This window comes from Megachile rotundata, chromosome 11 (genome assembly GCF_050947335.1).
Source record: "Megachile rotundata isolate GNS110a chromosome 11, iyMegRotu1, whole genome shotgun sequence".
In the NCBI taxonomy this organism is placed as follows: domain Eukaryota; kingdom Metazoa; phylum Arthropoda; class Insecta; order Hymenoptera; family Megachilidae; genus Megachile; species Megachile rotundata.
Genome location: NC_134993.1, coordinates 16,333,893 through 16,345,895, shown reverse-complemented (window position 1 = coordinate 16,345,895; position 12,003 = coordinate 16,333,893). Strand labels below are relative to the sequence as shown.

Below are 12,003 nucleotides of genomic sequence, written 5' to 3'. Positions count from 1 at the left end.
CCAGAATTTTGATATTATGTAACGTTGCAGGGAGCAACACTGTTTCCACGTATCGCTGCCACCATGTATCGCTTACCGCATCTGCTATCCGCCTTTCAGCGGTTCTTATTCCGAACTAATATCGTTTCGTTTCTAATATCATCGCTAACAGACAGACAACATGTTTGACGCATATAGGACCGGTAAATGGTACACTAACATATGGTAGATTTAAAGCCCGACACACGATAGCCGGTTTCACAACTCGTTACTCTGTCGGTTGAAAAATGCAACAACTTTCTTAGGTTCCATCTCGGTTTTAGAGAGTTTAGGGAGAAAATATTTCATCAACCGAATAGCCCGAATACCCCGATTAATGACGTCTTACGTAAGCAAGAGGGAGGAATAAAAAGATGGAAAAAAAATTAAACGAACGCCAACTCCATCCAATCTGTGTTTGGCAACCGATCAAACCTGGCCATAAAGAAGAACGGTAAGCCAACGTTTGGAGATTGTTATTAATTTCATTACCTAAAAGTGCATCGACGTCGATCAACGACATCCTGCAGCCGGAAGTTAGCTGGAATAAGCCAAGATCCGCCAGACGTTTTCGCACCGTCTGCTCCTCCTCTACTTTTCACGTTCGCGGATGCTACGCGAACAGAAGCGTGTGTCCGTGTGAATACTCTGACAGAAAAGCACAGTTGAGCCGAGAGAAACTTAGTCTGGACGAGGAACTAACTTTACTCTGCGGATCGTGGCGACGAGCGCGGGTATAACGTCGGTCGAAAGGGCAAGGGAACGGGCTGGTAAAAGCGGTAGCGAGCGAACCAAAGAGCAAAGAGAGACGGGCTATAGAGCCCGGAATAGGCCGGGACTTGATACGGAGATTTTCTTCGAGACTCTATCTCCATTTTGTTGTCCGTTATTCTTGGACTATGAGAGCGACACTTGCACCGCAGATGGATAAATGCGCCAGTGAAAACGACCGTATGTGGTAAGACACGCTATGAGAGCAATTACGTATTCGGGGTACGAGCCATTTATAATGCAACTGGGGTAACTACATTTTTTACAAAATTTCATTTCCTGCATATTGTACGTTTTTATGAAACGCAAAAATTTAACAAATATGAGAAACATCATTCTATAATACTTCTCAACTTGTTATCAATATTACTGGTAATAGTGCGATGAATTTCAGAAATATAATAAATTTAATTTTTATCAAATATATAATACATGAATGAAGCTTTTAAGCAGTGTATAAATAGTTGCTTATTTCGATATTCCAGTTCATTAAATTTCATGAAGGAATTTCGAATAATTCAAAGGAAGGAATACATCGAGTAACAGTTAACGAGAAGAAATAATCGTTTTATATGTCAAGAGGTCAATCATTTTGCTACTCCAGATTGTTACTATCAATTAGTCGATAATTAGATGGCCTACTGTACTGAATACCGTATTGTCTGTATACAATCGTATATTAATACGTATGATACAAATGAAACATCATCGATGATACTCGATCGTGTTTGCTTAACAATCCACTCCAACTAGGACCTGTTGAAATAACCGACAACATGCTATATCTGATAAATTATTCCATCAACATGTAGACAGATAATTTATGTAGAAGGTTTCTCGTGTACTTTATAATGCATACAACAATATAACGCACACAAAAATTCATGGAAAGAACCATTAATCTGATCGTTCCTCTTAGCATATTGATCGGATCAGTAGAATAGGACGTGTGTTGTCAGACGCATCAAAATTTATTATTCAAGTTTTATCTACTTATTAATCTTTCATTTCATTAATTATTCCTGGGCCCTTCGATCCTAACATCTCTATTTTCTAGTGTTATAATTTCTCCATAGAATTCGATATTGGTCAGGCAACAAAAATGCTTGAGGATCTCAAACGTGTCCTCACATCCTTCGTACAATACTTGGCAGTGTCTTCCAGTTTGAAAGAGAATAAAAAATACTAGCTTCAGCCTGGAAAATGTTACGCAAGCGTTTGAAAAATCGTTCGATCGATCGTGAGGATCACGTAACGTCCAGCAGCGGTCAAAACGCGAGGCTGGTTCGTTTCGAACGAGCGAAAAGACGTCGAAAGAGGTCGTCATACGTATTCGGTATATAAATATATACATAGATATAACCTCGGCTGTTCTGGCAACCGAGAAGACTGTCATCTGTCAACGACGTGGAGGTCTATGGATTACATAAGTCTCTCACATTCTCTCTCTCTCTCCGTGGTGACTGCTCTTTTCTATTTTTCTGTCTCGTCCACCGTGGGCCACGGAACGCCGCGCCGGTTGCTCGTCTCGCGATCGAGTTATTGTGCGAAGATAATTAAGCCGTCCCGGAATAGCTGCTGTCCTGCGGCTACCGACGCTCAAAAGGGGTGAGAAACTCGCCCGAGGCGTCGCGACGACGTCCCGCGTGCTTCGGACGCGAGAATGCTTCGATTCGACGCGTATGAACCGCAAAACTTACTTATTTTTTTCAAACGTCTTTATATAGACTTTCCTTAGGAAACCATGTACCACTACTTTAATTTTTATTATTTCGTTAATAAAAATTGAGTGCAACTTTAATTAACAGTCAATGATAATAGGATTTGATAAGATTTGACAATGATGGGTGTGATCAACCCTCCGTAACTGATCGCAAATGTCTTCCGTAAGTCAACTTCCAAGTTCCGATCTGATTAACGATTCCGATCGAAGAATATATCGTGAACTCGCGAACTATTTATTTCTGAAATCCCTAGTGTTAACGATTTAACACATAAGCTAATGAGTGCTTATGAGATTGATGAGCGATTAGCATGAAACATGCAACCGTCAAAGCGCGAAATTGAAAAATGATCGTACTCTGAATAATCGCAATTATAGCGTGTCTTGTTACACGCGTCTGTTTTCACTGCGACAGACGTGTTAATTCGCTGCATATTACACTACTAATAATTAATCAAACTGTCAAAAACATATTCCGTCATTTGTAATTACAAATTTTTGCCATGTCTTCTTTTCGAAGAAATTTCTCGCTTTTTAAAAATATCGCGATAGTTGAAAGACCTGTATAAATTGCAAAAATCGTGCAAAACTATGACCGCGATAAAAAAGGAGATCCATTGCAAGTGGAAATAAATGAACACAAAAGCTTTTAAAAACGAGTTACGAGGGTGAAATCCATTTAAAATTCCTTGAACGTGGCTTGGTTAACTCCAAGGGGAAAAATGTAGTGTATAACCGGCAAACAAATAAATTGCAAGGATTTACGGAGTGCTCGCGAGCATAGAACACGGTGGATAGTGCAAAGCGTCGAGACTGTCTTTTCTTGGCCGTTCTAGCGAATTTCCATCGTCCAGGCTCGCATTGAGGTAGAATTCAATGTCGGAGGCGAAGAATTAAGACGTGGACCTCGCACATATTTCCCAGGGAGAATACGTGAACGTTCCTGACACACCTGTTTGCTCGTAAAACGTCACCTACGTGTTCTCTCTCGATCCTCGCGTTTGCATACCACTATTTCGAACTCGAGAAAAGCCAATTGGCAGCTGAGATGTCTGAGAATTTTTTTTTCTAAACATCTTTTCTGAAAATATTAAAGCTGTATACTTTCGAGATGTTTAGAATTAAACAGTATTTAGAGCACGTTCAAAATGGTGACACAGGCTGTGGGCTGTAAATTTAAACGTAACACCGTGACAGGGCTGATTGTGACCCAGATTAATTAGACATATAACAAGTACAAATGGGTATATTTTTAATGCAAAATGTGGGACAGAAAAGTCGGAAATAAAAATATACAGACTTTTAAATTTGGAAACAGTAATTAAATACAAAGTTGGCAACTGGTATTTCAACATAATATTATTAGATCAAGTATTGGCTTGTACTGCCTTCACTAATTTGACAAAGTAGCAGAGAGCAACGTCGTACGTTTCACATCTAATTGGTACACATTTGATAACCGATATTCTCAAACAATATTGTCCGCTAAAATATTACCTGGTACCTCGTCCAATATTTTGATAAAATAGCAAAACGCATCCTGTTACACGCTAACTCATATTTCCAAATATTGGTACTCTCGTCCAATAATTCAATTAAATGACAGGGTGTAACGAAATATTGCCACAAAATATTCAACATTCTATATTTTTGTCTTTGATGGCTAACAATAACGCACATAAATTCTATACTTTATTTACCGAATTATGTAATAATTCTTATTAAAGAGCTGACAATTGTACGTCTCCTTTTGATGCAAGAAAAAGGTATAAAATTACTACATGTCGCTTAAATTTTCATATTCATATTTTACGATCTCATCGATTTCACAAACTTCAAATTTTTTAACTTCAGAAAAGTATGAAAAACTCTCACTGTAGGAATAAGTAGTTCTACAAATTTAACTACAATGAACAAATGGGTTCGCGGAAGATCGTTCATTTTAACGATGTAAAAAAACTCCGAGTAAAAGCAGACACTTAGTGAAAATTCGAATCGAGCATAAGATCGAACCAATGTCGTAAACGCTTCCTGGTTGCACACCTATAATTCGACGAGCACTTTGCCGTCGTTTCGCCGCTTTTCAGACTTTACATGAACCTTTCCTACTTCAACTTTCCGCCCATCACCGTAATTTGCGAAACGAAAATTTTTCCCAAGGAATATCGATCATCGTATTTCAAGGAAGTTAGATCCAAGTTCTAAATTTTCGCGAAATTCTTCCAATTAAAAAATTTGTACTCCGAAGACTTTTTGGAGGAATTTCTCACAGAAAGTTTTGGAATCTCAGTTTTCTTTACATGTAACATTTGACCATACGTGATTTATTTAAAGCATACGGACATTTTTCACGGGAGTTCCTCAATGGCAAATATCAATCTTGAAATATTTCATGGAAAGAATCGACAAAAGTAACGGCGGGTATTGACAGAGGGATTAAAGGATTAATATTAATTTTCCGAATACTATCGACGTTTCAATGGCCGATAGCTACGAACTCAGCGTTTAATTCATCGAGACACGATAAAATATTCATTGAGCAAAAGGGTCGATTTATCCGAATCCAAGGATCGCTAGGATATCGATGGTCCGGGTTGCTGACTTCAACCAACGTATTCATGGTACGTGAATAGTTGTCATGCTACGTCTCTCAATACACGCGATGAGCATTCTCCGGGTTATTTTCGATGCATTCGCCTCGACGACTATTTAGACTTCACCTCGGCCAACGAGGAAGAATAACCAACGTGAATTTAACCCTCTGTACAATCACGTAACATCTTCCATCGATTTCGCGTATCATAAACAGTGCGCATATGTGTCTAGATTGGGTGCAATGTAAGCTTCCGAGGATGGGGTGGTCAAGAGGATGTCATATCCGAGATTTTGGGACGGTTAATATGGAAACTTCGAAACTTTCGGATCTCTGAAGCTTCTGATTCACAAATTCTACAAACTGCATATCCCTGAATATCTAAATTTCTAAACTTCAAAATTTGCCCTATTTCTAAATCCCAAAATTTCCAGAGTTCCTCAAACTGCTTTTAAACGCTGCAAAATTTGCAACTGATTAAACAGCAGAATGTCTACGTACTTTAAGGAACGTTAATTTTGTTTTTAGATTTAAGTACACATCGCTGGTGGGCGACTGCGATAAAATTAGGTAGAGATTCAAACGGCGGTAGTTCTAGTGTTAATTGTTAACAGCGTGAATTTTAGCCGCGACCGCGAATGGTTAGACCACAAATGGCTGAACCGCAAACGATTCGATCGTTGTTCCGTTTAAATAAACAACGACACCACGTGTCAGTTTAGTTGCACACGATGAATCACGTATACCAGGTAGGAAGCTTCATATAGAAATGCTAATTAAGAAGCGCTGTCCGAAAGGTCAAATGGTCCTAAATTAATCAACTGGTTGTAAGAATGACTCACGCCATTTTTATCCCGAATCGACTGCAAAATATTTTTCACGAGGATCCGAATACGTAAACAAAAAGTAAATATTTAATGACTAAAGGTATCTCACATTTCTTTTTCTGTACAATCGAATGATGTAATAAAGATTTCTAACCGTGTGTTTGTTCGTTGCATCCTTGACAAGTCGCTAAGTAACAATACTTAGTACAAGTAGCAGAAAATCAACAGAGAGATGTAGCAACAATGCAAACAGTTTCTCGTCCCAAAATACTGTCGAAATTCGGGACGAGAAAAAAGAATTTCGTTGACATGACAATGGACAAATTGAGACAGATTAGGAATTTAAATATTTGATGTGACACTGCATAAATTTTCAAAAGGTCTGCAACTTGATTTTTCAATATGAATTATTAGTACATTTGCCACAGTGGAAGCTGATAGTATGTGGCCAGACTCAGATACAACTATATTGGTTATTAATATTATTTATGAATTTGAAATTTTTAATTCAAGACAAATTCTTGGATACAACGCATTAATATTAACGAAGCCGACGCCGCAAGAAAACGGGAGAATTTTAATCGCGCGAAATCGCGTCCAACAAAAACTTCGGCCTGGGGCAACGAGGAAAGCTTCATTCGGGCGACATTTACACGAGGAAAAGATTTTTCGTATGAAAAAAAAAGAGATACCTGACTCTGCTACGTGGATGCAACCGAAAGCGAGAACAAAAAAAAGAACTAATGAAATCTCGTTAAATATTCATAGTATTTTCGCGCGGTCATTTGCAATCGAAGTCCATTGCGAAACGGGTTCCGAAAATACACGACCTTCTGCGGAGAATCTGCTGCATTATTCCTAACCGTGATATTGTCGCTTCAATTAATTCGAGTACAATCACTATCGTAATCCCTTTCGTACGATTTCCTAGAAAGGTTTTACTTTCTACCCTAGGGGGTTTCGAAGAATACCACGTACAGGTTTCGTGTCGCGTTAACCAATTTTCTGCTAATGCTGCAGTTCATTTATGGAGTATTCATTTATGTTTGTTTTGTAATTTACATTTCTAAATTCAATAAGCTGACTTTATACTTCGTGGAAACCGATCATTAGAAATTCTTTTATTTGACTAATTAACAAGTACTTGAAATTCTGCATAATACTGAGACACTCAAAATGTAAATGTAGGTATTGAAATAAGAATATTAAGTATCAAGCTTTTCCAAAATAAAGAACTCGTGTATTACAGATTTTCAAAGCAAGAATTTTGCAAAATATAAGTAGCCAAGCTAACAGCGGAGACAATGTAATCAACTTACGAGCGATTAACATAAGATAATGTCAAGAACAGACACGCATCGACCTTTAGCGCACGGATCCATTAACTATGTACACTAACGCTCACAAGTATTCAATCCCTCATATCGTATGCATCTTTGATGACATGTATCACACATGAAAATGCGCGAAAACCAACACGTTAAATATCGTAGTCATACGTGGTAACACACATAAAATTATTTCAGCGTTGCATCTTCAATTAAAAAGTCATTCGACTGTATTTTCGTTCCCGATAAATTATCAATTATCGATTGCAATCGTTGGTCACAGTAGCAGTGAAAAATTTGAAAACAATGCACTTATGTCATGTGCATAAGAAAAACCGCTTAGCAGGTTCCCGAACAATGATCCCCGACGGGTGTTCGCCGGATCGATACCGGAAGGTAGAAAGCACTTACCTTTCTCGGTTCAGGGGCATAGATGCCGGGCAACGGAGCCAGCAAGTGTAGTCCAGGATTGGGGATGCCAGAAGCCGGGTGTCCAGGCGGAATGGGCAAAGGCACCAGCTTCAGGCCCCAGGGTAGGTACCAGGGTGCCGTGTGGTGCATGATCGCGGCACAATCGTGAACGATTCCACCGTACGGCGAGAACAACGCGCCAGGATGCGTTCTCCTGATCGAGGATAATATTTCACTTGTACGAACGGTAAGATCGTCGTACTCGATCGCGATCGATATCGTAAAACTCTGATACCGGGAGAAATCAGGTTGGCATGATCCGTGGACCAACCGAGTCTTCACCCTCGGATTAATTCACACGCGTGGCGAGCGATTTTTCACGCACACTGACCTCATGGTAGTTTATGGAACTAGTCGGAATTTTTGCGGGAAGCTTTGATTTTCGATCGCGAAGGGGTTGCACGAGAAGAGAACGAACGTAGCAGATGCGCTCTCGACGAGCGCGCGGCAACGACTGATCGCCGATCAAGCGTCGAGCGTCGAGCACATGGCCGCGGTTACTCCCACCCCGATTTCCTCGAGCTGCTTCTAGGACGCCAGACGCTCGCACCCCCGCCCCTTCGACCACCCCATTTACACCCAGCCCCTTTACATCCTTTCCTACAATCCTATCGCTTTTTCCTCCCTCGTTAAAATTATTCCGACATGCTCCGTGACTTTTTAACGCGATGGTCAACTTTGCCCCCTTAAATAAATAAGGGGTGGAGATACTGCACATCAGTCAAATTTCTAATACCTCCCACTATGCATCTACTCTTCGTTATACTCGATAGAGATTCAAGCCGATAAAGAAAGTTATTGAATCGAACCGAAAATCAAGTGTGTACCATGTGAAAATTATTCGATACTGCAGGAAGCGATCAAGTATCGTCGATTAAATTATACGGCAATATCATCGGCTCGTTGAGAAACTCGATGGGTATTCGCCGGTAATTATTTACATTCTCATTAAATATAATTACCGTCGGACGCGCAAGATCTAAAATTTGGCGTACACCGGGGGATATAACTGTATCTAACTTCGTGGTCCGTAGGATACTCGTAGACTATCAAACGAGATCCCATATTGCACGGATCTCCCTTAACGAATCGTCTATTTATGAGCGACGGTTTTCTCGGACCGTCTCGGTTAAAATGCCGTCGGTGAAAAATCGTGCGAACAATTTCGACGAGAAACGAATGTCGCATATATGTGTAATCTACGCGTAGCGCATAGTAACGAGGGTAAAATGCGATCGTGAAATATGCATCGATTTGAACAAGCTTACCGCGTACGGGGAATAAATAATAATGGAGACGATTTAAAGTTTGAAGAGTACTTGAGTCGAAGATGAAAATTAAATCTCTGCAGATTCTTTACTTCGTGGGATGAAGACTAAAAACGATACACATTTGAAGATACGTGATTTAGAAATTTGAAGACCCGAAAGTTTAGATCTTGCGACACATAAATTACCTATGCCCGGGGCCCTGGCGAGCGCGTTTGGCCCCCGCTGGTTTACAGCACGGTCCTCGAAATCGCCACAGGACTAATTTAATCGGAGCAGAAAACTCAATGGGAAACAAGAAAGAAACGTCGAGTTAGCGAGGGACTGTTTCGCCGAGCCCGGGCTAACTTTCGACGTCGAATCTCATGTGGTCCAACCCTCGTATGTGCTTCAAAACTTGTTGGAAGTTTTCGAGGAAAAATTAGATTTTCAGCGTCCCTTTCGCCTGATAGGATTTCTTCGCCCGTATGAAATGCAGGGCTTCTGCCCTTCGAGTGCGATACCTATCGCGTTCACAGGGATTGATTGTCACGGGGGTTGTTTATGCCGAGCTAAAAGGGATTCTATGGTTTTGTTAATCTTCTTGAGTACTTGAGTGGCTTGAGCTCGTCGATATCCGTGTGCGAACTTGAATAGAAAAGTTTATTGCTGCTGTTCATATAATCTTTATCTTTCTGAATGTTCTAACATTTTCCTCTCACCGTATTTTCACTTTTACCACACGATTGACGATAAGACGATTGTGTAATACAATCACCGACGCTCGTGCAACTCGTATCGCGGAAGCTAATGAGAATAACCATTAATGATGTAAGATTTTCAAATTAACAGATCGTGTAGCACGCCAAGTGCAAATGTTCTTTTCTGGGTAGTTCCATTGATGGGTCATTAACGATAAGTGGAAGATTAACGAACAATGAAATACATTGGCTCGAACACAACAGGTTATCGGGGCTTTTAAGGAAAATGGGGCAATGCTGACCAGTCGTTATTACAACTTTATTTATGGATTAAGCAACTTATTATTGCCCGTGTTAAATGTTCTCCCTCGATTTTTATTTGATTTAATCGTAAAAGGGATGATAGACGTAATGAGATCATTCTACGAATGAGATGACGCACGTCGTTCACAATGAAACGATTAAATTCGCAAATATCTCGCCCAAGAGTGGACTTTGATCGACTCGAGCGACAAAAACGAGGAAGAACAATAGTCGACAATAGAAGATCGGTGGCCTGAAAGCGAAAAAGCCACGATTCCTGCGAAGCCACCTGTCGACGATTTGTCATTCGACGCGCATAGCTGAACGCACGATTTATAGCGGCCACTCGAGACCCGCCAGGTATAATAGCGCTGCTATGATCCGTGATCGTGGCTTCAACGTTCAAGATGAATGCACCACCAGAAATCTCTTTCTGCGATACACATAAACACAGTCGACGCGACGATGCAGCGACGACGTTTCACTTCCACGTGCCATTTCGAACGACTTTACGTAACCACATACTCGCCTCTCCTTCTCTTTCCTTGCTTTATGTAATTAACCCCTTACACTTCAACTAACGCATACCTTTATAACACAAGTCAATAAACCAGGAATGTTATTTAACATTCTCTGTGCAAAAAAGTTTTGTCCAAATCGGTGAATAAGGATCCACGGTGTTCCCTTGTTAGTCTAATACCGAAAGTGATGCAAACGCTCGAAGAAACAATAGAGACTCGCGGAGGTAGTCGTAATTACACGTTGCCGCAACAAGTCAAGCCTTTCCACGGGGAGAGTCGCAATTTAAATAATGAACCAGCTTCGTTTTTCATGCCGAATCTCGGTACACGGAATGTCGATTACGCGTTGTTGCTTACACGCAACAACGATTTTCCACGGTTACGCAACCGACAGTTTCGTGATCCCTGTTTTATCGATCGCAGTTGTCGGTCATCCTTAACTTTCCCGTGACCTCTGAACTTTGCACAGACTGGCCAGAGAGCGTTCTCCAAACTTGTCGAGCATCGTTATCAACCATCCTGGGATGAGAACGTCTCGATCGGCCACGGTGTTTAACCAAAACAAATATTCATGAAGGTGTTTACCACTTTGTCGATTTAGATTGACTTCTATCCCATATGGAAAATCGAGTTATGCAAAATTCTTCACGCGTGAGGATGCTCAAAATTATCTTAAAGTTCAGAAGTCTAAAATAACCGAATTTGCAGAATGTCAAAGTTCTAAAGTGTCCAACTTTCAAAGTCCCTAAATTACAAAGTCCCAAACTTGGAATATTTCAAAATTTCTGCTTCAGCGACTCTCCATTATATTTACATTCTTCTCTGAGACATCACGACACCTTCCACTCGAGAGAAGTGGAAACACACATAATATTTTTTATTCAACTCAAGAAGGATATTTCAGCCGAGTACACTTTGTTCCAGCAATCGCGAGAAAGAAGACAAAGAAAATGGAGGTTAAGATCCCAAAATTGAACTTGCCCGACTACTTTGGCAATGGCTCTGAAGAATGTGAAGCTCGCTCAGAACGAACGATGAATGAACGGTGAAACTCTTACAATGTCTGCGAACGATTCATTCATAAGGCAGGCAATTGGCAGCGAACGATTGTATGAAGTCGAAGTCCTACTTAGATCGCACTAATTATACCTAACTGCCATCACGATTAACCCCTTCATTAATTATGAAACAGCATTCGAGGGGCGAACACACAACGATTAAACAAAAATTATGTATAAAATATTGTAGCTACTTGGAACAGTTTGAAACATTCTACAGTTTACTTGAGTAAACTGCTGAATTATAAGGTGCAAGTGAAAGTGTTAAAAGGGTATTAAAATTAAATACATCCCGTTTAATAATGCGTGTTAAGCGAGACAAGGAACACGACGTCCATTACAAGGGACAATTTTTCGCGTGGGACTTAATTGCGATGCAAAATTAAAGAGACCCGACCTTAACCCGAAGGGCGAGTCTCCTTAATTTAAGCCCTGTTTCCAT

At 40.3% G+C, this 12,003-nt stretch overlaps 1 protein-coding gene across 2 annotated transcripts in view; it reads right to left on the bottom strand.

The window, feature by feature from the left end:
• The window catches only part of LOC100874982 (pseudouridylate synthase RPUSD2), a 93,489-nt gene that overhangs the window by 65,038 nt on the left and 16,448 nt on the right, over positions 1-12,003 (bottom strand). The window contains exon 1 of one of the 2 annotated variants that reach the window (XM_003707746.3): positions 7,672-8,196. The exons of the other annotated variant lie outside the window; for it this stretch is intronic. Coding sequence (XP_003707794.1) covers positions 7,672-7,821 — 150 coding nt within the window. The 5' untranslated portion in view covers positions 7,822-8,196. Of the gene's footprint in view, positions 1-7,671; positions 8,197-12,003 lie in introns of those variants that run through there. 2 annotated transcript variants of the gene reach the window in all.